Below are 27,632 nucleotides of genomic sequence, written 5' to 3'. Positions count from 1 at the left end.
TTACGAAAAAATGAAGGCTTCAAGCTGCAAGCTTCGGCTCGCTGTGGGTTTTATAGCTGAGGGCCGATGTAAGCACAAAGCTGCATTCACTCAGTAGCAGTTGGACCCTTATGTTCTGTTGTGGACTTGAGGGTGCTCCCATGAGAGGAACTCCTTCCAGCACGTTAGAAACCTCAGCCACAGGCTGCGTGCAGCATAATCAGTTTGCAGTGAGTAGTGAGACTCAACAGTTCTTAGGGGGGGGAAAACCAGGCTCCAGTCCTAATCAGCAGAGTCTTTATTTCCACCTCCAGCAAGTTCATCAGCTCGGGGCTCCATAAATCAACCCTTTGGCTGTGAAAAATAAGCTGCTGTTGAGTCAATTTAGAATACGTGTTTTATTACAGCTTTCTTGCTGACAAAAAACAACCGAGACCATGATTTATGGTGCTAAATAAAGGAGGGGGAGGGGGTGGAAGGCGACACCTCCAGCTCCTGGCCTCCAGCAAACAACTCGGCTCAACTGGTGCTTTTATGCATGTAAATGATTCAAACATCGCCAAATCTGTTACAGTTCAAGCACCTTTTTTGCCTCCTTCAGGAAACTAGGAAAAAGCTACTTTCCATTGCTTGACTTCAAAAAACAAACACAGCTGGTATGTTGTATATAGCATTTGGTGGAAGGGAGAAATGGAGCCCGGGAAGGCAGAGGGGAGATGGAGAGAGAGAGAGAAAGGGGAAGCAAAGAAGAAAGCATGAACATGTGATGGAGAAAGAGGTAGAGATGGCGACACGGAAAGACAGATGGAAATACACAATGTTACAGAGAGAGTTATAACAAGATGATGGACAGATTCTGTGAGTGAGTGAGTGAGTGCACGAGTGAGTGAGTGAATGCATCTGAGTGAATGTGAGTGGGTGAGTACGTGAGTGAGTGAATGCGTGAGTGAGTGAATGTGAGTGAGTGAATGCGAGTGAGTGAATGCGAGTGAGTGCATGAGTGCGAGTGAGTGAGTGTGTGTGAGTGTGTATGAATGAGTGCAAGTGAGTGCGAGAGTGAATGAGTGTGAGTGAGTCAATGCGTGAGTGAGTGAGTACTTGAGTGAGTACGTGAGTGATTGAGTGAGTGCGTACATGAGTGAGTGAGTGAATGCATGAGTGAGTGAATGCGAGTGAGTGAATGCGAATGAGTGAGTGCGAGTGAGTGAATGTGTGAGTGTGAGTGAGTGTGACAGTGAGTGTGAGAGTGAGTATGAGAGTGAGTGAGTGAATGCATGAGTGAGTGAATGCGAGTGAGTGTGAGTGTGAAAGTGCGTGAGTGAGTGCATGAGTGAGTGAGTGAGTGAGAGTGAGAGTGTATGAGTGACTGAGTGCGAGTGAGTGAGTGCGTGAGTGCGAGTGAATGAGTGTGAGAGTGAGAGTGCGTGAGTAAGTGCGTGCTTGAGTGAGTGAGTGCAAATGAGTGAGTGTGAGTGCATGAGTGTGAGAGTGTGAGAGTGCGTGAGTGAGTGAGTGAGTGCGCGAGTAAGTGCACGAGCACACTTGCAAGCAAATATGGGGGGGGGGGGGGTGGGGAAGATAGGTGTGGACACAGAGAGACAATCACAAACAGACACACATATACTCATTATGAAAGAAGTTCTCAGGCAGCCAGTGGCATCCCTCCTGTAAACCGGCTGGATTGATTCGACCTTCCTAGACTGCCTTAGTGAAGCTTTCAAACTTACTTTGGAATTGCCACCAGCTGTGAACATCCCATCCTCCAGGAACGGGCGGCACAAACACCTCACTGACATCAATATAAAGGCAGCGCCAGAGAGGAGGGGGACTGGCATTTCTAGTGTGACGCTGATGGAGGGTTGGGGGCGGGTCTTTCACTTGCTGCCCGACAACTCTGACCAGTTTTCCTGGGTGGAGGGGTTATAAAGCACACAGGGCGGGCTCCCAGTGCCCACCTCGAGGGAGCCTACCACTGAAAGGCTGGAAAACTCCGGTGATGCTGCAGCGGGACGGCCAGTGTGGCACCGGAAAGGGGGTTGCCACAGTCCGATGGTCAAAGAGGAATTTACTTCGGCCTCGGCCTGGGTTGCCGCTTAAAATGGTTGAGCGGCTGAGGCTTGAGGGGTGTGATAATTGCCCGCCGCCGAGCCCTCCTCCTCCAGAAGGAGCCCCAGCTGTCTTTCTACCGTTGCCCCAGGGGCCACCGCCACCCCTCCCCTCGCGAGAGCAGCCGCAGAAGGCCGGGGAAGTGGGACAGATTGCTGGGTCCTGCCTCCCCGCTGGCATTTCCATGTGGTGGGTGGGGCAGGGGGCTGACAATCAAGGTTGGGGGGCTGTACATGATGGTCGCCCTTGCCGCCTGGTTTTCCCACCCAATTTGGTAGGGTGGGTGGGGGCGGGGGGGGATGGGTGGAAACAGCGGCGGTAAATCCAGCAAATCCTGCTACGTAACAACATTGGCCTGGAAATCCCAGCTTCCCCGGGTCCAGAACCATAGTGTGTACAGACCCGGGAAGGCAGCTCAAAAGCCGGTTTTCAGCACATAATGCGCATGCGCTGAAAACCGGCTTTTCCGATCTGTCAAGCTCCAGCTTGACAGATCTTCTGTACCTCGGCAGCGAGGACATTTGCAAGGGACAGATTGCGGGATTTACCCATATCTTGGCCAGCAAATGTCCTCGAAACTCTTGCGCCTGATAAAAGCAGGCGCATCGCTTACTTTTACAGGTGTAAGAGTTTTAAAGTATACAAAAACATAATGAAATTAAATTTAAAAAACACATTTTATTGTTTAAAAACCCTGCCCGCTACGGTAAGTTTATTTTAAACTATAATTAAAGAAATGTTTTTTTAAAAATCGGAAAAATCTTTTTTTTTTTCTAAGACTTTAATTTCAATTAATTTTAATTATGTAAGGGGTGTTTTTTTTAATTATATGTTTAGTGTGTTTGTTTTTCTCATTAATAGCAATGAGAACTCATAGATACGGAGTTCTCATTGCTAGTAATGAGAAAGCTATGGAATACTGTACCTGATTGGCTGAGCAGTCACACGTGACTGCCCCCTCTGTGTGGGAACCTCGAGGTTGCGAGTGCGCTTCGCAGTGCGGGAAGAGAAGGCCTGCCCACCACGATCCCACACTCCTCCACGACCACCAGGTAAATTTGTAAAAATTCTCCGGTCGGAGGCGTCCATCCGACAGAAGCATCCGACTGGAATTTCAGAGCCCTTAAAGCTACTGCAACTTAAAACAAACAGCTAGAACAACAATTCTGAGAATTCTATGTTCTGATTATGTAAATGATCTTGTTCCCACTTACGGACATCAGGATTTGAGTTGCCAGACCTATAACTGCACTCATTGGTTGATCACAAGATTTATCAGGCTTGTTTTTTGTCGTATAACGCTCCTGTGAAGCGCCTTAGGACGTTTTACTACTTTAAAGGCGCTATATATTTTAAAAAGCTAGTATCAGTAATGGTGACCATGAAACTACTGCACTGTTGTAAAAACCCACCGGGTTCAGTAATGTCTTTCAGGGAAGGAAATCTGCCGTCCTTACCTGGTATGGCCAATATGTGACTCCAGACACACAGCAATGTGGTTGACTCTGTGGTTCAAGGAGGCGGCTCACCACCACCTTCTCGAGGGCAATTAGGGACGCCCACACCCCATGAACGAATATAAAAATAAATAAATACAAGTTGTCGTTGTTGGTACAGTTGAGTTTTCAATGGATCGGAGTAGTTTTCCCATAGAAATCAAAATGTTGCTAGTTGGATAGAAACTGCCAAAAAAAACTGAGCAGCCAAAATAATGAACTGTTATAAATTATACCTGAATTTATGTGGGGCTTTGTTATGCTGGAACACCACAATCTCTTCACACATTGAATTAGGAGTGCCAGGGCTGTTGCTACGCTCCTGCACAGGTCAAAATCCTGGAATTCCCTCTCTAACAGCACTGTGGGAGTGCCTTTGCCACACGGACTGCAGCGGTCCAAGAAGGCAGCTCACCACCACCTTCTCAAGGGGCAACGAGTGGATGTGCAATAAATGCTGGCCTTGCCAGCGACGCCCACATCCCCAGAATGACTTATTAAAAAAAATTCAACACCAAAGGAAAACCAACGATCCGCCTCCCATTCGCCCCCCACCCACAAAAATGAACCAATAAAATGAAGAGAAAAAGCAATGCGGCTGTCGAGGTTTACCTGAAGGAGGGCGGCTGGTGGCTTTCTCTCCCGGTTCTGTAATGCGGAGCCTGGCCGCTGGGAGGCTGGCGACGGTGACTAAACAGAGGCAGAGTGCGTACCACAGGGCCATCATTCCTCCGGAGCTGCTGCCGATCCGACTGCTGCGGGCCCGTCCGGCCTCAGGCATCATCTGTGTGCGCGCTTCACAGGCATGGGCGCCGCGCTGCCACTGCCGACTGCTCCCGCCGAGTGCACTGCAAGAGAGGGCGAGAAAAGGAGGTATTGGCACGTGCATGGGATCCTCATTGTGGCAAATCGTTCGGCAACAGAGTGGCCGGCCGGCAACAGACGCTCGGCCAACCTGAATAGCTCGGTTCCTCTGCAGTCATTTTCAAGGAGCCCCGCTACATTTTCAGCCTAACAACCCAAAATAGAAGTCGACTTACAAAACCTTTTAAACTTGCTCCCGGAATATTTAGCGGAGATTGTGCACATTATATAAAATGTAATGCACCTGCATAACATCCATGATGAGAAAGCATTCTTTTGGCATGAAGGGAAAGGCTTGGAAGCTTCAAACTTATGCACTCCGCCAGGAATCAGGAGCTGGAAGACTGTCTCATTCCATGCGCCCCCCCCCCTGCCGCCACTGCCCTCCCCGCCCACCTCCTTTCCTATTCCTGGGGCAGAGACTCACTGTGGCTTGTCTACTGCTGTCCCTGTTGCGATCTGCTAACTCGGTATAAAGATCAGCATTGAACCTGGGAATTGTTTGATCTGCCTGGTTCAGCATCACACCATGCAGTGCATTTACTCACAAATCCATCGGTTACACCAATGGCATCTAAAACATTTCAGAACGCGAGAAAGATTCGGATTAATTTTGTGCATTAAAGTCATGGCAATACAGGAGCAGGAGTGGGCCATTCAGCCCCTCGAACCTGTTCGGCCACTCAATTCGAATATAGCTGATCTTACCTCAACTCCATTTACCTGCCTCTGCAAATCCCTTGATACCCTTGACGAACAAAAGTCTAGCGTTGAAAATTTCAATTGACCCAGTTCTCTGGGGAAGAGAGTTACAGATTTCCACTACTCTTTGCGTGAAAAGATGCTTTCTGATTTCACGCCTGAATCGCCAAGCTCTAAGTTTAAGATTGTGCCCATTTGTTCTGGATTTCCCTACTAGAGCAAACAGTTTCTCTGTGTCTGCCATTTATCATTTTAAATACTTCAATTAGATCACTCTTCAACCTGAAATAGCTGTCTGGGCCTACACAGCATAGGCTTTGAAATCAAATGCCAAAAGATATTGTCTCCTTTCTGCGATTTTAATGTATATAATAAATGGTGTATTACCACACAAAGGCCCCGCCTTATAGGCAAGTTATTCCAATGACATTAGAAACTGAGAAACTACACCTCAGAGAACTTGTGAGTAGCTTGAAAAAATCATTTCTATTTTCTCTCTACTTCTTCAGTCGTTATTCCCAAAAGGTGAGGGCAGCTGCCATATATTTATTGTTCCGAGGATGCGGGAGTCACTGGGAAGGCTACATTTCTTCTAGTGGCTGCTTTTACGGCCAAATAGCTTGCTCGGCCAGTTCAGAGTAAACTACGTAGTGTGGGAATGAAGTCAGGCTGGAGGGCGGGTGGCACATGTTTTCTGGCCTGTAGGATAACCATGGCCTCATTTATAGAAACATAGAAATGTACAGAGCAGAAGGAGGCCATTTCGGCCCATCGTGTCCGAGCCGGCCGACAAAGAACCGCACGGCCCTCGGTCAGCAGCCCTGAAGGTTACATATAAACCTATGAACAACGAACAATGGCGGAAAGGTAAAGAGCACCCAGCCCAACCAGTCCGCCCCACGCAACTGCGACACCCCTTGCACCGAAACATTCTACACTCCACCCCAACCGAGGCCATGTGATCACCTGGGAGAGGCAAAAACCAGATAAAAACCCAGGCCAATTTGGGGGCGGGGGGGAGAAATCTGGGATTTTTCTACTGGGCCCAAACAACAAACAACAAGATTTATAAAGTTCAATTTCACAACGTGCCATGGTGGGATCTGAACTCTCAACCTAGTCCAGTACACTACCATGACATGGCCTCCAACAGCTGCTATCACACTCGCCCTGTAGGGGTGCTAGTTTTGCCCACTTCTATGCATAGGCCTCATATCGCTGGCAGCAGTCTTCAAGACAACTACTGAATCTGGCTATTGGAAAGACCTGCTTTTTATCAGTCATTCCAGATTTAGCGACTCTGTCCTGGTGAGGCCACACCTGGAATACTGCGTACAGTTTTGGTTTCCATATTTACGAAAGGATATACTTGCTTTGGAGGCAGTTTAGAGAAGGTTCACTAGGTTGATTCCGGGGATGAGGGGGTTGACTTATGAGGAAAGGTTGAGTAGGTTGGGCCTCTACTCATTGGAATTCAGAAGAATGAGAGGTGATCTTATCGAAACGAGGGGGCTTGACAAGGTGGATGCATAGAGGATGCTTCCACTCATGGGGGAGACTAGAACTAGAGGGCATGGTCTTAGAATAAGGGGCCGCCCATAATAAAATTAAGACAGAAATAGACAGTTTCTTAAACAATAAGGGGATAAGGTTATGGGGAGTGGGCGGGGAAATGGAGCTGAATCCATGATCAGATCAGCCATGATATTACTGAATGGCGGAGCAGGCTCGAGGGGCCTACTCCTGTTCCTATTTCTTATGTTCTTATATTGGGCACAGCACAAACACTCCTCAAAGGAGGGTGGCTGGGAACCAGCTGCACGAAGGGGATGGGGTTGGGATTGGAGGGAGGGAGTAGGCCTCGCTCAGTGTCTCTCCCCTCCTCTTTCGAACAGTGCAGGTGTGAATCTCACTGTGTGGCAACTGTCTACAAACTTCTGTCCCGGCACTTTGTTACACAGAGCGTACATACATGGAAAACGGCTATTTGGCCCAACCAGTCCACATCATTTATTCTCCACATGTGCGGTAGCTCTAATCCTGTGTGCTTGCCCTGCTCCAACTTCCCTTCATTTACTTAATCGCTTCTTACAAGTTAACATGCTCTCTGCTTCAAACACTGATGCCAGGAGTAAACGTTCCCCTGCTGTCAGTCTAAATCTCTTACATTTAATCGGTGCCCCCTTGTTTTCAGCTGCCTCGGCCCTAAGCTCTGAAATTCCCTCCCTAAACCTCTCTGTCTTTCTCTCTCCTTCTTTAAAACCATCCTCTTTGGCTCTGTCCTATATCCCGTTATGTGGCTCGATGTCAAATTTTACTTGATATAATTCCTGTGAAGCGCCTTGGAACGTTTTACTGCGTTATTTATGTTGTGTTAAACTGCTCCATCACTGGAATCAGTCTACTTCTAACTACTTCCCACCTCTTCATAATTTTAAACACCTTTATCAGATCACGCTGTAATCAGCTGTGTTTGTGTTGGAGCATCAACAAATTGTAACACTGCAGTGAATGTTTCCGTGAACATACACTGGCCCCTCATTGTGACTGATCTGTGATATGGCACAGCTTTCGGTACCATGTGTGTAATTTGGATACTTTTATTCTGCACTGGTTCCCTGGTGTTGTTCGTGCAGGACTGGCAGAGCTGGCTGCAAGCCATGGGAACCAGCAGTAGGCCAGTCAGCCCCTCGGGCCTGTTCCGCCATTCAATCAGATCGTGGCTGACTTATCAAATGGAAATTTTCCGGGGCTGGCTAAGGCATCCTATATTGTCCGCTTATGGCAGCTGGTGGTACTAGCATGGACCTTACTGTCGGTCAGTTCTCCATTAGAGAACACGCAGCGCATACCGTCTCTGACACAAAACTCTCACTTTAGTCACTTTTATATTTGCCCAAGAGGGGACTGGCTTTCAAAATGGAGCAATATGGTCACAACTGAGGAAACCCAACTCCACCCTTGCACTTTGGCACAAAGACTGGCTGGTGGCTCGCAAGACCCATGAGTGGGTCCCCACCACCATGGGAACACTGAAGGCTGGGTCGCTCAAACCTACAAGTTCAGCCAACGGCAAAAGAACATACTCCAATGTAAAAGCCTATTACAACACGTTTCGGCTCGGCTGTGCAGACGCAGCAAGGACTGCCACTCGCTGTCGCTGCAGGAGCCACTGAGATCTGAAGCAGTTTGCGATCTGCGGCGCTGTGTGCCTTCGTTGTGTTACAGGCTTTTGCGGCGATAATAAAATCAGCAGCTTCGAACTGTATCCCGTAAACCATGGACTGTACTGCAGTCGATAATATATCAGCCTGAGCCCCTGCAGCTTCCCCCAAACTTTCCAGCTGTAAATAACTCATTTCAATACCTCCCCTCTGCTGACAAGTTGGCAGACGCTGTCAATTTTGAAATGTGTAATTTGTGACAAGCTATTTTCTTTGTCTTTGCTGCACAGCCTGGAGGCGGGAGGCGGGAGGCGGGGGACGCTGGCGGGGGGGGGGGGGGGGGGGGGGGAGACGGGTGGGGGCAGAGACGGGAAACATCATGCCACACAACACATGTTTAAAATATCGTAACATTCCTAACAGTAGGAGTCCCAGAAGACTAGCTATCTCCATGGATTATACAACGGTACAAAAATCTCAAACCCTCTGCCAAGACAATAAAAACGTTTCATTTACATAGTGCCTTTCACGACATCCCGAAACACACCACGTTTGAAGTCCACTGCTGTTATGTGGGCAAATGCGTTGCCAATTCCCACACAGCTAAGATCCCACAAGCTGTAGGGGACAGATCAACGACCAGTTAATCTGGTTTAGGTTGAGGGGGGTAATGTTGGGCAGGATACTGGCAAAACGTGTTAGTATTGCCATGGGATCTTTAATGCTCAATTGGTGCAATATCTCATCCAAAAGACGTCGCCGCCAACAGTGCAGCAATCTCTCATAAGGTATTGAAGTGCCAGCTTGGATTATGTGCTGAATTTCTGGAGTGTGGGGCTTGAACCCATGACCCCTGACTCACGAGCAACCGAGCCAAGTTGGCACCATAAGAAATTAAAACACATTTGCAGAAAAGAAAACCTGTTGGAAGAAACTTTCGATTTCTCCTCAAAGAGAGAATTGCAGGCTACTGAGTCATGCAGACCCTGAAGGTTCCAGGTTTGATTCCTGGTCTATGCTGAGATGATCTCAGTCAGGTTAACAATTGAGATGTGTTCATATCAGTTAAGGGGGAAAAAATAGGGTATCATCCATGGGTGAAAATCTGGGCCTTAGCGTCCAAGCCCACACATGGAAAATGGCTGCCTCCGGGAAATATTAGAAGGCCTGCTGCCAACCAGATTCCACTGAGAGTCAATCTTCATAGAGTCAAAGAATGCTTACAGCACAGGAGGCCATTCATCCCATCAAGCCCGTGCTGGCTCTCTGCAAGAGCACTTGAGTCAATCCCACTCCCCCGCCCTTTCCCCATAGCCGTGCAATTTTTTTTTCCTTCAGGTCCTTATCCAATTCCTTTTTGAAAGCCACGATTGAATCTGCCTCCTCCACCCTTTCAGGCCATGCATTCCAGATCCTAACCACTCGCTGCGTATAAAAATGTTTTCCCCTCACGTCGCCTTTGGTTCTTTTGCCAATCACCTTAAATCCATGTCCTCTGGTTGTCGACCCTTCCGCCAATGGGAACAGTTTCTCTCTATCTACTCTGTCCTGCACCCCTCATGATTTTGAACTTTATCAAAAGGAGAGCAGAGGAGAAAATGAGGGTAAATCTCTAAAATGTTGTTTCTATACTAATACCTGGTCCCAGAAATTGCCTTTCTTACCAACTCTGCTACAGGTCACATCTACTGCCCTCTAGACCCCAAAATGCCTAACTGTTGAATAGCTCATTACCATCAGCAATGTTTGGCTTCCAGGTGAAGATTCCTGCATTGAAACATGGAACAATTCAAGGATACTGAAAATGGCTGCAGCCAAGCGAGGTTTGGAAACCAGAATTTCCTGATAACACCCGTTGACCCTTTTAACTCTTATCAAAGACAAGACTGATGATACTTTGTACACAGGCTTTCACATTAAGGTGTCTTTTCTTTTGGTAAAGTTCCCCAAATCTCTTTCTGCACTTCAAAGCTTATGCCTGTGGAGTGAATCTGCATTCTAGACTGAATGTCACTGGCACCAGCACTGGTCTCATACCCGATCAGAAACTCACCCCTCAGGCTCTGTGATAACAGCACTAGTGTCAGCAGGGGGGGGGCTCCTAATGTGTCAGTGTTTGATGTACGATGCACATCTCCGGGCGACAGGGGATTCTGGTGCGGTGACATGGTGTCAACCCAAAGCTTTTCTCATTCTGCACCTGTGTGCTCTCGTTTAAAGGGCATCGCATGGAAAAGCACGTGGTTCACGTGTTGCTGTTTGGGGAGGACGGAATACTCGCAGGACGAGATGATGGTGTCACGTGCAAGCAAAATAATAATTGGTGTCTGCTGTGGCTCAGTGGGTCGCACTCTTGCCTCTGAGTCGGAAGGTTGTGTCCCGCTGCAGGGACTTGAGCATAAAAAAAAATCAAGGCTGGCACTCCAGTGCAATGCTGAGGGAGTGCTGCACTGTCAGAGGTGCCGTCAATCGAATGAGATGTTAAACTGAGACCAGGTGAAGAAGAGCAGGGGAATTATCCCCGGTGTCCTGCCCAACAAGTGTTTTGCAGTGAACTATCAGAATATACTGGGAACATTTTTCACTCAACTTTTTTTATAGGTGTGTATACAAGCTGACAGTGTAATTAATGGCGGCCTGGCCCAGCAGGCTGTGCGACCCCCGACCTGCGAGCACCATTGGAGCAGGCCGGGGAGCGCAAGGAGCAGCGTGGCGGCATACCACTCCAGGGAGCAGCACGTGCTGGAGCAGGAGAGCAACGGCAGCGAAGAGGGTCATCACCAAGGTCCTGGTTGGTGATTGGAGCGTGGACAGATACAGCAGGAGCAGCAAGGTCAGGGCAAAGAAGCGGTGAGAAATTGTAGAGGGATGTGATGGTGGCCCAGGAGAGGTGAGGACCATGGGGCAGCACGGACCAGCCCACACTGCGATATGTGTGCACACTAGGTCCGTGCAGCAGAGCAGGTCTCCAGTCGTCTTGGGTAATCCTTGCCACTGGACCAAGACCTAGCTCTGTCAAACCCGTGTGACGGCTGGTGTGCAACGGCCACCCCACGTTAAAAAAATCCACGCACAGGTATCTTCTACCCTCCAACATGTAGTTCGGGATCTGGAATATTAGGTCCTTCATTGAAACACCTGTGAACTTTTTGACGTGGAAGCAAGTCATCCTCGATTCAAGGGACTGCCTATGATGATGATGATGGCCAATATTTATCCCTCAAGCACCATCACAAAAAAATGGATTATCTGGTCATTATCGCATTGCTGTTTGTGGGAGCTTGCTGTACGCAAATTGGCTGCCTCGTTTTCTACATTACAACAGTGACTACACTCCAAAATGACTTAATTGGCTGTAAAGCGCTTTGAGACATCCGGTGGTCGTGAAAGGCGCTACAGAAATGCAAGTCTTTCTTCTTCTTCCTTTCAACACAATGAAGGATAAATGGCGACCTTGCCAGCGAAGCCCACAGCCAGAGAATGAATAACAATCTAAAAAGTCACGCTGTGTGTCAACTTAGCTCAGCTGATAGCCCTCTCCAGGGTTTGAACCAATAATCTAGACTGACGCTCTAGTGTAAAACTGAGGGAGTGCTGCATTGTCTGAGGCAAGGTCCTTCAGGTGAGCTGTTAAACCAAGTCCTTCTCTGCTGGTTACAGTGGTGTTAAGATCCCACGGCACTATTTGAAGGAGAACGGGGTATGTTGGCTAACATCCCTTCGCCTAACATTACCATCAAAAAACAGCTTAACTGGTCCTTCAGCTCATGGGTCATCCCGAGAGCATGCAGAAACCAAGCGCAGGCAGCGGAAGGAGCGTGCGGCAAACCAGACTCCCCGCCCACCCTTTCCTTCAACCACTGTCTGTCCCACCTTTGACAGAGACTGTAATTCCTGTATTGACCTGTTCACTCACCTAAGAACTCACTTTTAGAGTGGAAGCAAGTCTTCCTCGATTTTGAGGGACTGCTTATAAGATGAGTTTGTGGGGCATTGTTGGTACAGAATGGCTGCCATGTTTTCCTATGTAGCACTTTATTCAATCAAGCACCTTACACAATAAGGGTCTATCTCTCTCTCACTGTAGTCATAATCTTAATCATGTAAGTATAATTTTTTTCTGGAATGTAAGATCTAAGAATAATGGCTGGTATCCTTAATCAGGCCTCTTCAATTTTTCTAATTGTAACTGTTCTTAAATTGTTCACAGTTCACTGTTACGATCCGAGTGTACAGTACACAAAGTTCTGTGTTCATGGTATTATGATAGGAGATGAACCTTTCAAAGTGCGTGACCCCGTGGATTGATTCTGAATAATGGTGGCAGTATCAGAGTGAATGATTAATACTCAGACTGCAACCGACCAGATTCTTGAGGCAGGATATATGAAGATCATTGTTTTTTGTTGGAAAAGGGAGGAAAATAGCAATGTTGCATTATTCAGTTTCAGGCAAAACTCAAAGCCTACTTAGATAAATGGTTAAAGAGCATTTATGCAGTGAGTGTCCATGCCATACTGACCAGGAGGGATCGTTGGCCTGTGCTGAGTTAGCAGTAGGCTGATACAATCAGAGTCAGTCTCACCGGACTCAGCATGGGGGAAACAAAAATGTGGCTAGTTCTCATTTCTGGTGGAAGCGTGCTTGTGTGTGTGTGTATGGGGGCGGGGGAGCACAGAGGCAGTGGTAGTGGGCAAGGAAAGGATCAGACTGAGGCCCACACAGTTAAGTTGTCTGCTGGGACTCACTATCAAGGCCCACAGCGAGTAAGAACCACTGGGACAAGGTACTGGGAGATTAGGATTAAGCAGTCATTCCTGAGGCGGGGAGGAAAAGTGTAGCATGCACAGATTGGAAAACAGGGAAAGGCAAAAAACACTCCGCCATTGTTCTAAACCGCTTTATGTAAACAGCCTGAGAATTATTATATTCAGATCTCAAAGCATCAGTGGCAAAATTTTAAAATTTTAACCTCAGGGATACTGGAAAAGACAAATCTAATTGAATTGATATCAGTGGCAGCCTACACCTCTCCTGCCCTTGGAGTCAGAAAGTGGGGCCTGAGGCTGGGTCAGCTTTTGGAGGTTTATACACAAGCTTTATTTTCCCCCCATTGAAATGTAAATTTGCCATTAAGTTTACAGCAAGTTAAAACAGGTTTGACCCATCCTTGAGTCTTTTGCCATGAGCGAATTCACAAATCATCCACAGAGTGACAATTTGGAAACTTGTGCAAACACTTTAACACCAGCCTTTATTTCTTGGCATAAATATAATGCATGTTGAAAATATCACACACAGAAGACTCAGCAATACAAGCTATAAGTTCCAGATTCAATAACCTGATCATTAGCTGGTCGAGGTCACGGTAGAAGTGTTACAATTGGCCTCAGCACCCTTGGGATAGGGAGGGAAAAAAATTAAATTAGTCAGCGATCAGCTCCTGATTGCTATCCAGTGACACATGCTGGAAAGTATGTGTATACATGATAAGTAATGACAGGGTTGGCTGTGATGTGCTCTTGTGCACCCTGCCCCCCGATTCACCCCACCACTGATGGCTATGCCTTCAGCCGTCTAGGCACCATGCTCTTGAATCCCCTCCTTAAACACCTCCACCTCTCTATCTCGCACTCTCCTTTAAGGCCCTCCTTTAAAAAGCCACTTCTTTGACATCACCTCCTAATATCTCCATCATTGGCTCGACATTGATTCTTGTCTAATTGCGTGCTTGCAAAGCGCCTTAGGGATGCTTTTCTATGTTAAAGGCGCTATATAAATGCACATTTTTGTCTGTCAAGAAGAATAGGCATTGAAGCAAAGTATGGCTGGTCTGTATCTGAGGAATGAACTGAAAAAATAGAAAGAAGAAAAATGACAATTTTGGAAATCTGAAATAAAACCCGAAAACGCAGATCAGCATCTGTAAGGAGGGAAGACAGATTGTAATGTTTTGGGTATGGAACAGATGCTGACTGACCTGCTGTGTATTTCCAGCATTTTCTGTTTTTATTTGAAGAGCAAACTGGAACTTAGTTAATAAAAAATATAATCACGCCATCGGGCAGAAATTAACTGTAGGATCGACACCAAGTGTACTGAACAATGACCTCAGATGGATATGGTGTGATCCCTTTTATTTTTGATCCAAGGAATTTGATGAGCAAAACACAGGACATATTCACTGCTGACCTTGCTCACTGTTTGTAAAGCAAACAAATCCCAGTGCTCCAGTTGGCATTAATTCAACGAATAGATGATCCCAATCTGCACATCAAAGATTTTTCTGCTGCATATGAAACACAGCCTTTGCATTTTTGTAAACAGGTCACACAGCTTTCCAATGCTTGTATCTTGCCTCCGTTTCCATAATGTCAATAGAAGTCCCCTGTCTGACACGGCCAGAAACCCCATTTGTCTTCCCTCGTTCTGGCCGATAAGTGCCATCTGCTCATTTCAGTGACCTGTCCTGTCGCTCTGGAGGCTCCTTTGTCCCTTCAGCAGCCTCCTACCCCGGCACCTCGAATACTTGAGGTCAGTGACATGATTCTTTGTCCCGGGATTTTCTGCAGTGAGCTCCACTACAGATTACTTAAGAGCAGAGAGCTGGCAATGAAACCAGGAATGGTAAGAACTCTCTTACCAGGAATCATCTATCCAAATGCCCCAAAGCAACATTTAATCCTCAAAGACCAGTGCTCCCTTTACTAAACCATCCAGCAAGACAATCTTATCTAAAACTCCATTTACAGTACCTTGCTTCAGTAGATATTTGAAATACCTTTTGCATGGTTTCATCAACTGCATTTTAAATTATGCAAGATTTTTTTTTAAACTGTCTTATTGGATGTAAGTCAACCTTTCTGGTCAGGGAATGAGATTAATACCAATTAACAAACTAGAAAAAAGTATTTTTAATCCAAACAATCTTTTTTTTTAAAAAAAAGGGCTTCACAGAGTCTGTCAGCGTTATAGTCGGGCGGATTAGTCGAATAGCTGATGCAGTGGACTACAATATTGATGGGCAATTAATACAAAGCAATCTGCTTAGTGATACCATATGGCTAGTTTTTAAGTGCGGGGGGGATGGGGGGAGGGACTCTGCAATGAATTCCTCTAACTGTGAAAGATTAAAATGCCGTTCATGGAATTGATGAAAAGATTTATTTGCCACCTAAGCTCTTATTGGGGTATATTTTCACAAGCATTGGGCACCCTCCATTACCTCACCTAAGTGGCCATTTTTCATTTGTGAGGTTTAACAGCGAATGTTGGAAGGTTATCCAAGCCGGGATATCACAGATTCGAGATCTTGTCTTCACTGGTGTCAATGAATGCAGGCTTTCCAGTAGGGGTCACTGAACAGCAACTATGAATGTAAAATCTGGGTGACTTAAATTTCCACACCCTGAGAAACTCACGACTGTTACATCCTTATTGGCACTTTGTTTTTTGAGAGGATTTCTAAAGGGGCAACCCAACACGAAGCCTACAATTAATAATAACCCAATGCTGTCACTTGACTGCAACGATTTATTGCCATCCTGCTCATCCAGACCTATACAACCAGCAGCTAAACATTAGCTACTGTAGCGGGTCTCTGCAGTCTGGCTAATTTTTAATCCTGAAATACTTCAGTACAAGATCCCGGTGTTAAGATAATCATGAGGTGAAGCCATTGTCCTTTCTCAGCATCCCGCAATATCTACTGAACGCTTCAATGCTTTTCAAACATGTCACACAGATAAATTTGAACAACTTGAATTGATATTATGAGCTTCACGTAATGGAACGCCTCAGAGCACTTTGCAAATGGGAGAGGGGGGCGTCCCCAGCAAGAGGGGAAAAGATTAATGTTAAGGAAAAAAGGGTAGACTGAGAATATGGTTAGGGAGAGATAGGTTTTTAAAAGAAAAAAAGTACAAATAAACATGCATTTATACAGCGCCTTATGACATGCTGGAGCATGCCAATGTGCCTCATAGTCAATAAATTACTTATGTACTTTATTTAGGGTACAGAAGAGATTTACTAGAATGGTTCCAGGGATGAGGGAATACAGTTATGTGGAGAGACTGGAGAAGCCGGGGTTGTTCTCCTTGGAGCATCAAAGGCTAAGAGGAGAGTTGATAGAAGTATTTAAAATCATGAAGGATTTAGACAAGAGTAAATAGAGAGAAACTGTTTCCAATGGAGGGTCGATAATGAGAGGGCACAGATTTAAGGTGATTGGCAAAAGAAGCAGAGGTGACCTGAGGAAAAATCTTTTTACACAATGAGTGGTTAGGATTTGGAATGCACTGCCTGAAAGGGAGGTGAAAACAGATTCAATAGTAGCCTTCAAAGGAGAATTGGATAAATATTTGGAAGAGACACAATTGCAGGGATATGGGGAAAGAGCCAGGGGGAGTGGGACTAACTGGATTGGTCTTCGAAAGAGCCGGCGCAGGCTCGATGGGCCGAATGGCTGTACTATTCAATGATTATCTGGAATGTAGTCACTGTTTTTATGGAGGCAAACACTGCAGCCAACTTGCCTATTTCATAAAATGCAATGTGATGAAAGACCAGCTCATTTGTTTTTGATGGAATTAGTTAAAGGGAGGAAAGTTGACCAGGAGACGAGGCAAACTCCTGGCTCTTTGAATTGTAACATTACATATAATCTAAGGAAAGGAGAGTGGCAATAAGACAAAGCATTTTAGGAAAATTGTTCCGAGGGGCAAGGCATTGGTTTCTGGGTTGGGAGCGGACGTGTTACGCCGAGCTTCATGGTTCTCCGAGTAAGTCAAATTATAAGAGACCCGATGGATTCAATGTTGAGCAAACAACTAAAAGATGAAAGATCTGAAGATGGAGCCCTACAAGATTTTGCTGTCTGAGTTCAGTGCTGCTGGTAACAGGCCAACAGATGAAAACGGAGCCAGGAGAAGAAAAAAACAAACAAAAAAATCTTTATGAGACGAGAATAGCAAATAAATCACACTTTGACATATCTTATAACCTTGAACTCAGCAGAGATACAACCTTACAACAGCCTTGTAATAAAAATGTCAATAACTGGTGATTCAGATTTGGTTTGAGTTCTAAAGGACAAACACTTGAAAACGTCCTGAATAAGACAAGATTTCTTTATTTCCCTTGTTGATTTTCCCTCCTCCTCTATTGAAGGCATCGCCTCCTCGTTAGGGAGGGGTTCCAACAGTACCGCCTTCTGGTGTCTCATACAAGCGGTAACCTTCACGTGCAAGTCTAAACAGTGAGTACTGGCAGTCGATGGAGGAACACCATAGCCAGGTCCAATCCTGTCCCTAACTGATGCTCACACATATCAGATCATTGCTTGAAAAAGAGAGATATTAAAGGGTAGGGGGAAGAGGCAGGAGAATGGGATGAGACGAGACTCATACGGAGAAAACACCGGTGCAGACTCGTTGAGGCGAAAGACCTGTTTCCGTGCTGGAGCATTATACGATTCAAAGTTTCCACATACCTTATCCAGCAGGGGTCACTAGCTAACCATCAGGAGTGGGAGCCCAGAGGCCTTGGGTCGGTTTTTTCTACGCTAAAGGCGCTATATAAATACATGCTGTTGTTGTTACTTTCACCCTCCCTAGCCTAGGAACATTGAGGCCTTGATTTGTGGTACCGTTATCACAGCCCTAGCTAGAATCAGCTAAGTGATCTTGCCCTGGCTAAGGTAAGCAAGTTGCCGTTACCATTTGAGTCAGTGGGAAGATTAGCATGGAAGTTTCATTTGTGTTTTAATATCAATTTTAAAATCACAATGTCGTCGTTTGGTGGGAACACAATAAATCTCTGTTCAGGCATGGCAAGACATCTTTAACAATCGAAGAAATATTTTCAAAATGCAAACTGCACAATCTGGTCCATAGTTAGCACCCTCACACAGGTGGTATATTATAACCTGCATGCTTGAACTGTGATTCTGCAGTTTTAAATGATCTTTCCCTGCTAAAGCAGCTGGTGTAAAAGTGTGACCTCTGTGCCAAAATTGTGCGTCCTACATTACAACAGTAACCACACTTCAAAAGCACTTCATTGGTTGTAAAGCGCTTTGGGACATCCTGAGGTCCTGAAAGGTGCCATATAAATGCAAGTTATTTCTTTTATATGTTGTTTTTTTACTCCCAGTGTTATATTTCTTTCATGTATTATCTGCCAAATCCTTTATTTTGCATGTTTCTGCCTCCCTTCCCGCCATTACGAGATTTTTTTCTCCGCTCCTCACTTTTGGGGCACGGATCCACAAGAACTGGTCTTTTCTGGCACCTCACCTCTGGCGTCATTCTTTGTGTGTGAGTCTAGACAGCAAGTGCATGATAGAAACATAGAAATCTACAACGCAGAAGGAGGCCATTTTGGCCCATCGTGTCTGCGCCGGCCAACAAAGAGCCGCATGGCCCTCGGTCAGCAGCCCAGAAGGTTATATATAAGCCTATGAACAATGAACAATGGTGGAGAGGTAAAGAGCACCCAGCCCAACCAGTCCACCCCACACAACTGCGATACCCCAATGCACCGAAAAATTCTACATTCTCCCCCCCCAATTGGAGATATGTGATCTCCTGGGAGAAGCAAAAAACAGATAAAAACCCAGGCCAATTGGGGAAAAAAAATCTGGGAAAATTCCTCTCCGACCCATCCAGGCGATCGAAACTAGCACAGGAGATCACCCGGCCATATACGATTCGCTGCAGTACTTACCATCGTATCTGCGCCGGCCAAGAAGATGTTATCCAGTCTAATCCCACTTACCACTCATGATGGCTGTTGAACATGGGAGATTTCACAACTGAACCCATTCCTACCTGCACCCGACATCCATACATGGGTACTGTCCTCGCTGGGTCCCTCAATAGCAGAAGGAGCAGGGAGCCTTTTGTCCCTCTGCCTGAGGATGCTGGGGCCAGTTGTGTCCCTCCCACCGCTGCCCTGTCTGACACCACTCAACGCTGTCCAAGGACTCATCCTGAGCCTTTTCTGGTCTGTACAGCTCGGGAACAAGCCAAGTGGTGCATTTACCCACTGAAACTCAATGCAGCAGAAGTACTCCCCTGGTCAGAGCAGTACTTTTGAAAGGAACAATACCAGAGACAGTTTGCCTGCTTCGTGGACAAACCTATTACCGCAGTTCTCAGATGTGATAATGTAAAGATAATCTTTTGAATTCATTTTGGATGGGTCTCTCATATCTTTCACCAACTTTCCCCCTCCTCCTCCTCCATTCTTTATTGGGATACGGTGCTGGGGGACATTTGCTGCCCTCCAGTACCTTTTATCTGTCCCAGCTGTGACAGAGACTGTGGGTTCTTGTATTGGACTGTACAGCCACCTAAGAACTCATGCTAAGAGTGGAAACAAGTCTTCCTCGATTCCTACGATGATGATGAGTACCTTGTTCAAGTGGCCAGCATTCATGTCAAGAGTGCGGCTAAGTGCCGGAAGGCTATCTTTACCACGGAGCACATCAGAGTTGAATCTGACCCTCCCCTCAACCAGCATTCACACACACACATCCGCGCACGTCCAGAAGGGGTCACTGTCCAGCGACCGGGAGAAGGCTGCCTGCTGAATGTCCCCTCCCCTAAAGCTGTGATAACGGCAGCGCCTCATCGCTGCTCTTGGCTGAGACCGGCTGGCGCATCACAGACTAACCAGGGGATTTGCTTTCGAACGCTTTTTGACAATTAAGAAAAGGAAGACGCGACCCAAAATGATTGAAAATATATGACCACCGCAAAGGGAACCCTCCATCCATATGCCAGGGTCGCTGGAGCTGAAGGCAACCAGTGAATTGACTAGTGGGGTGCTCATTCTCAGGCACAGAATTTCTTTTACATTTTGTGGCAAACATGTTATTTCTGATGATGCAGGCGATGTATACCTATTACATATTAACCCTTTCAAGGCCTCAGTGGCTCTGCAACCAAAAATAAACAGAATTGTTTTTTAAAAACCCATTGTAAGGGACATAACCAGTTAATTTGTATTCTTTGGGTTGACCGTTCCCCAAAATCCAGTTTATAATGAATAAGCATTCGGAACTGAAAGAAAAAAACAATCTTGAAATGTGCTGTGGATTTTTTTTTTAAAAAGCTAAAATACCTTTCACTACGTAAAGTCCATTCTCTCAGATTTTTCTTTTTTTTAATAAATAAAACTAATTTGCCTGTTGTTCATCCTCTGGAAGTCTGCTTTTAGCTAAGTGTATAATAACAAGGGTAATTTTTCTTTCCTGAGGTGCACCATTCTGCAATCTTCAGCCCCGCTCCGCAACTGTTGCCTAATTATTGGAACTAATTATTCATTTGCCAGCTCAGTTTAACTCAAGTCAATACATTGATCGCAGGTGCCTGAATGTGTCTCATTTTTGTGACCACGGCAGGACTTTGGGGGGGGGGGGGGGGGGGTTCTATGCGCACGCCGCCCTTTTTCTGCTTACAGTACACAACACTGACTGACTTCTCTACATCACTAATTAATGTGTACAATATTGCAGAAAGCGTCACACAGGAGTGTACTGTACACCAGGAAGAATGACATTCTGTGTAACCGTAAGGCTGAATACTACACCAGGGAGTTGAAATATGCTGAGCAGAGTAAATAGGTCCTCAGTCTCTCCCGACACTGAGCTCCCCTTTTACAAACACACATTTTCCACGGCACAAAGCAGGCACAACGCATAGATTCTGTGCAGTTCTTGAAATAAAAAAAAAAGAGAGAATACTGGCAACACACAGCAGGTCAGACCAACATCTGGAAGGGAAGGTTCGGAGAATCCTTCGATAGAAAGCTATTGTAGACCTTTCCAACTCAATGGTTTTAGGTGGATGTTGAGTGTTCTGAATCAGTGTCAAAGCTGAAACATTAACCCATTTTTTTCACACCCTACATTTCCCATTTGTTTTCCACGTTATTCATTTTATTGCTACCGACCAATATTGGAAATACAATGTGCATGGCTCAGAACACGTCACCCACCCCAAACCATTATTGACCCCAAGCGCTTACACCCGAACCCATTATCCGATCTGCCCCGCTGGGGCTTCCAGCTGTGTCTTTCCAGCTGTTTCTGCGAGAAAACTAACCCAGTTGCAACATTTGCACTTTGAATACAACATATGGATGGGCAGCCCCCTACCAGAGTGCAGGAAAGGGTTAATGTTGAATTCTCAAGTTGCTCTCGATGTGACAAGTGTCTCCAAAGGGCTGGTCCCGTCAAGGCGTGCCCATCAGAATCAATGGACGAGTGTCCCGCATTCTGCCCGCATGATGGCATCGAAATCTCATGGGCTGGCTACCTACACCGATACTAACCTACACACATTTAGAAAGGGGCATAGCTGACTCCTCACGGCGGTGCTGGGAAAAGCTACTCGTGCGAAATTCGCGCTCAGACCAAAGAGACTGTGCTCGCCGATTGCCCCCGCACTGGCCCGGGCACACAGCAGGTATCAGCTGGCAGAGTCCGTGTTACCTTTACACCGGTGGGACCGGTGCTGAGCAGCACAAAACCATTCAGAAGCGGGGAGCGGGGAGATCAACGAGATTTATCCTGTTGTTTTAAATCATTTAATATCACTTTCTAAATATCCATTAAATGAAGAAATTTGAAAACGTGCCATTCCTTTGAAATCAAACACTTTGCACTGGTTCCCAAAGCAATTCCCTTCTGTAAAGTACAACATAAAGTCCGGATGGTGAGCTTCAGTAAAGTCCCTCCATGGGATCCGCACCATGCGGCTCCGGGCACTGTTGACTGCAGCTTAACAGCATTCTGCAACTGAAAGCTAAAACACAAAACGTGTTCAGCTCCGGCAACACTTGTCAAGTATTCGAGGCATCTGGTGATGGAGTGTAAACGATATAACAATTAACTGAATTCCCAGAATATAAGGAAGACTTGCATTTATATAGCGCCTTTCACGACCACCGGGCATCTCGAACGCTTTACAGCCAATGAAGTACTTTTGGAGTGTGGTCACTGTTGTAATGTGGGAAACGCGGCAGCCAACTTGCGCACAGCAAGCTCCCACAAACAGCAATGTGATAATAACCAGATCATCTGTTTTTGTTATGTTGATTGAGGGACAAATATTGGCCAGGACACTGGGGATAACTCCCCTGCTCTTCTTCGAAATAGTGCATTGGGATATTTTACATCCACCTGAGAGGGCAGACAAGACTCGAAAGACGGCACCTCCGACAGTACAGCACTCCAGTGTCAGCTTAGATTTTTTTGTGTTCAAGCTCCTGGAGCGGGAGTTAAACCCACAACCGTCTGGCTCAGAGGTGAGTGTGCTACCCACTGAGCCACAGCTGACACGTCTCTTTTTTTTCCAAATCACGTTTTAAACTCACTTCCAACTGCAAGTGGGCAGCGGAGAGCAGAAAGGGGTTTGCAAAACCCGCACAGCGGCTCTCAAATGCTTACTTGATTGCTTTTGGACATTTAAAACATGCTGTTACAGTGAGCTGACAGGCAGATGCTGACACTGGGCAGTGGAGTGGCGAGGATCGCACCAAGCTGGGTCAGGGTGAAGCTGCGAGTTCCCAAGTTTACAAAATCTATTCGCGAATCCGCCTGGACAACCCTATCTCACACACTCCTGTCGGGGGCTTCAGCAGTCACAGTGAGACTCTTCACTTTGTGAAACAGGCGCTTTCAAAAAAATAATAAAGCTGCAAACCCCCCCCACAAAAGGTTCACTGGGTTTAGGCTTTGCAGTACAGACTGCCGCCTCTGCCGCTCACTCAATAAATGGATGGGATCATGCTCGCAGCTCACGCCTTGGAGTTAATCATTGCACCGTCCTCCGGCACTTTGCAGGTTATTGTTTGTTTATTCGGGAGAGGGTGGAATACGGGTGCCAAGAAAATACATAATTCAACCACCCGAATATAACTCAGGAAAGTGCCTGCGCTGCTGTCCAGCAACACGCCCTTCTTTTAAAAAGGAATATCTGCCCTCCCATTATTATTGAATGATGTACACTTTACGCTTTGACCGCCAATGGTAACTTTATATTGCCGGGTCCTTATTACAGTGGACAAACTCTCTTGCCTGTTAGTTTGCAACCAGTTCGCTGTTACTGGCTCGGTTTTAACAACTGGACCCAACAGAACAAAGTTTGCAATAGTGTGTGTATTTATATATAATATAAATATATACACACACTCCTCGTCAATCATAGTCTGTCTGACCCACCATCTCGCTCTCTCTCTCCCTCTCCCTTTTTGCAAACTTCCCTCTTTCCTGCTGGGTTTGTGAGTGAAAACGTGCAGCAATTTCACAGCTCCCAGCCCCCTCCACACGCCTCTCTGTCTCCATATATCATACATGCCTAATTGGCTCACAGACCCGACCTCAAGGGATGCTCCACGGAGCCCCCTCACCCCACATGCAAGCCGTATGCACTGACCTCAGACGCGTCCTTCTATTAAAATTAAAATGAGAGAGAGAGAGAGCGAGAGCGAGTGAGAGAAAGCGAAACAAGTTTTTTTTTACTGACCAGTGCTCGCACAATGATGCTCCCGAGTTAAAAGGTTCGACTCGCTCAGAAATGCCTCGGGTTCCCCCACACAGCGGAGTTCAAGGTTTTCCTCGAGAATAAAATGACTTTCTTGGAATATTCAAGTCATTTGTAAATCCAGCCTGAAACACAGTCATGAAAACCCCAAGATGTGCTTATCAACGCATCCAGAAATGGCAACTCTCCTGAATTCAGTTTGGGAGCCGGTCTGCGCCTGCGAAACCAATCTTTCTCTCATCAGTTTGCTTTTTTTTTCTTAATAAGGTTTCCTTTGCATGTTCTCTTCTTTATTTTTCCTCTTGCACCTCTCAGTTTTTAAACCAAAAAAAGAATCTTTCTTTTGCCCAGTGCTGCTTCTTGTCTTCAAGGAGAGTTCCTGGATTGTGTGGGCTGGAGAGATTGTGTTTTTTTTTGATCAGGGTTGGACACCGTGTTCTGAAGAGGTGCTGCTTGGCTCCGTCCGTCCTTCTATGTGTAGTAGCACTTTTGCTTTGCTGACTGCGTTGTGTAGGAGTGAGAGAGAGAGAGAGACTGTGTGTGTGTGTGTGTGTGTGTGTGAAAGCTTGGCTCGCAGACTTGAACTGCCAGAGGAGAGCCAGTGGCAGAGAGAGAGAGAAAATTAAGGGAGATCAGATTTCAGTCTCTCGAGCACTCTGCAGTGACGTGCGGGTTCCTGCCCCCTGTGAAATGTAAGCAGGTTTAGTGGGAGGGCAGGGGACACAAACCGCCAACTACAACGCAAAGCTCCTCCCCTTTCTGCTCTCAGAACTGCCCCAAGCTTACAACAACTGATATAATCGGTGGCATTTTTTTTTAAAGCATTTCACTTTGTTGAGTGCCTTCATTTAATCTCTTCCTGCACAGATTCCAATCACCCTAAAAGTTACATGGCGTATTCCCTATCTGTCTTGAATCCCAGAACACTGTCAAAAGAAGAACGCTAGACATGAATATTTGGTACCCAATTCCAAACAACCTCTAGAAAATGCTCCAAGTGCATAAATGTACCTGGGATATGCATTTAGATAGCAGTGTTGGAAGGAGCACCCAACCTGCCAGGGGCCCCAGAAATCAGGGCTGGAGTTTATGCTGGGGCGCAGTCGGGAAATTGTGCCCAAAATGCGCTTAAAGTTGCGCTGGTTAGGTTACAGTTAAAGTTTCCACTAAAATTCTTTTGCATAATCACAACCGTAAAATTTTCCATGAACCAGTGGAATCCGGCAGCGTAATACAACGTAATCGTTTCTTTGTTTTCCATTAAAAATGGGTGTATTTAATAGTGGCAACCTGGTGCAGTTTTATTAAAATAACTGAAAATGGGTTTACACCAAAAATAAAAATTTTTAATAAGGGTATCCTGTGAGTAACCTGATTTAAAATCACTGAAAATTACTTTATAAAGCTATACTGAACCAGGTAATAGTTTCTTTAGTGTACATTAGTCACTTTTTTGATATAAGAACATAAGAAATAGGAGCAGGAGTAGGCCATTTGGCCCCTTGAGCCTGCTCCGTCATTTAATAAGATCATGGCTGACCTGATCATGGACTCAGATTCACTTCCCTGCCCGCTCCCCATAACCCTTTATTCCCTTATCGCTCAAAAATCTGTCTATCTCCACTTTAAAAAAACTTTTAAAACATGCCAACTGGTGCCTCTGTGCCTATGAAAATCAGCGCAATTTGAAGAGCCTTCCTGAGCCAGCGCAATCCGCGAAATCTCGCAATTCAACCCGGGGTGTGGCCTAATTAGTGGGCGGGGCCTGATCCGGGCAAATTGAATCTTGAACCAGTGTAAAAGACTGCAGAAATCATGAGCGTAACTGTTTTGGGTGTAACTCACTAACGTTTAAAATTCCCTGATTGCGTTGATATTCCTAGCGTAAAGGAACGGAAACCTGATCTGGGCCATTAAATATCTGTTTCCAGTTTAGAAAGAAAGACTGACTTGTATTTATATAGCGCCTTTCATGACCACGGGATTTCTCAAAGCGCTTTAAGTCTCGATTTGCTGGATCAGATGGTTGATAATTATAATAAAAGTTTTAAACTTAGAACCTAGGACTGAGTTTTCCAGCTTGCCTAAAGGACAGTGGCCATCGAGAGAAATTATGTTGCAAGGCTCTTAGTTAAAGAATGGCAGCAAACAAGCGCAGTGAAAAAGTATGCACTACAGTAAATGTAGTGCCTATTGATATATCGTTTAATGAAATGGTGATTTCACATATACTGCTAATACATAAGAACATAGGAGCAGGAGTAGGCCATTTAGCCCCTTGAGTCTACTCCGCCATTCAATAAGGTCATGGCTGATCTGATCTTGGGCTGAGTTCCACTTCCCTGCCCACTCCCTATAACCCTTCACTCCCTTATCATTCAAAAATCTGCCTTTCTCCACCTTAAATACAACTTCTGATACAGCGCCTACTGATGTAACATGTGCCATTGTATCCCCTGCTGATACATCAATACAGTGTCTTCTGCTACTGCCTTTTCAAGAAACCTCTGTTGATACAGCACTTGCTGATACAGCACCATCTGATATTGAACCTGTTGATGTTGTTCCTGCTGATAAAACATCTGTTGATATGGCACCTTCTGATATAGCGTCTCTTCATGTAGTGCCTGCTGCTATAGTGCCCATTGTGTGCTGATATGGCATCCATTATATAACAGCCCCTGCATAGAGCCCATTAATGCACTGCCTCCTGATATCATGCCTCCTGATATTATGCTTGCTGAGATAGCACCCATTAGTTCAGTACCTGTTAATGTAGTTCCTACATGGGTTTACCCTGGGGAAGGCTAGATGGTTCTCTTCAGGGACATAGGATAAATTGGAGTACACTGTATCTTAAGCTACTCATGTGTGTCTCCTAGTGGCTAGATCAGGCAGGGAGAGGGTTGTCTTCCAACCTAGTCGGCCAGAAACTGGTGAGTGGTACAGGGACATGAGAAACTAAAGTGAAGAGGCGACGGACAAAACGACATTTTAAAATGGAGCAAATCTAATGATAAAGTGATGATATCACTGTCTCTCAATGATACCATCGTGAACAGCTGTGGTACTTTAAAACAGGTAAAGGTTGTCATGCAGAAGACTTTACCAGGCAACAATATCTTTGTAAGAACCCAGGAAAGAGATTGGCCTGGATGGGGAGTTCCTTTGGGTGATGTATACAGCTCTTTTCATGATAAATATCTGGCAATACTTTCAGCTTCACGAAGCAATTAGAAAAAACAAAAATCACTGAGCGTTGAATTACACATTGCAACAGCTTGATCTATACTTGACCTGAAATATCATAGAGGTTGTGTCATGAATCATTAATTAATAAGTTACTAATTGTAATTAAAATGGTTGGTTTTATGCCACAGAAATCAAATTGCATTGAAATAGTCCTGTGTTTCTCCATGAACAATTGCCCAGAACTTAATTTTTGAGTAGTCATCATATCAATTTGGACAAGGGACATTTTTGAAATATCTAAGCATGGTTGCACTTCCTACCCCAAGTTCGGAGCACATTATATCCAAGGACTGCTAAATAAAATGGAAGGATTCATCCGAGCACAGTGTACAATGTGCAAACGTGCAATGGTCACAGGGGCTCGCTGACAAACAGATTGTAAATGACAGCTCGCTTCTCCTCAAAACCAAGGCAGATGGCCTCGGCCACTCTGCAAATCAAACTCCTCGACTGGACTTGTTTGCAGCATTGGCCGAAGGAAGAAAGGCATTCAAGCAACTGCAGTCATTCAAACA

The 27,632-nt window shown here is 45.8% G+C and overlaps 1 protein-coding gene across 6 annotated transcripts in view; it reads right to left on the bottom strand.

Annotated features, from left to right (window-relative positions):
- Positions 1-27,632, bottom strand: part of fgfr3 (fibroblast growth factor receptor 3) — a 212,913-nt gene that overhangs the window by 140,916 nt on the left and 44,365 nt on the right. For 5 of the 6 annotated variants that reach the window (XM_070866912.1, XM_070866914.1, XM_070866917.1 and 2 more), the window contains exons 1-2: positions 23,848-24,536; positions 4,194-4,429 (exon numbers count right to left, since the gene is read on the bottom strand). In XM_070866912.1, the coding sequence (XP_070723013.1) occupies positions 4,194-4,365 (172 nt within the window). In that variant the 5' untranslated portion in view covers positions 4,366-4,429; positions 23,848-24,536. Of the gene's footprint in view, positions 1-4,193; positions 4,430-23,847; positions 24,537-27,632 lie in introns of those variants that run through there. The other variant, XM_070866913.1, reaches the window with a different exon arrangement.

This window comes from Pristiophorus japonicus, chromosome 2 (assembly GCF_044704955.1).
Source record: "Pristiophorus japonicus isolate sPriJap1 chromosome 2, sPriJap1.hap1, whole genome shotgun sequence".
NCBI lineage: Eukaryota > Metazoa > Chordata > Chondrichthyes > Pristiophoridae > Pristiophorus > Pristiophorus japonicus.
This window is presented reverse-complemented; position numbering and strand designations above follow the sequence as displayed.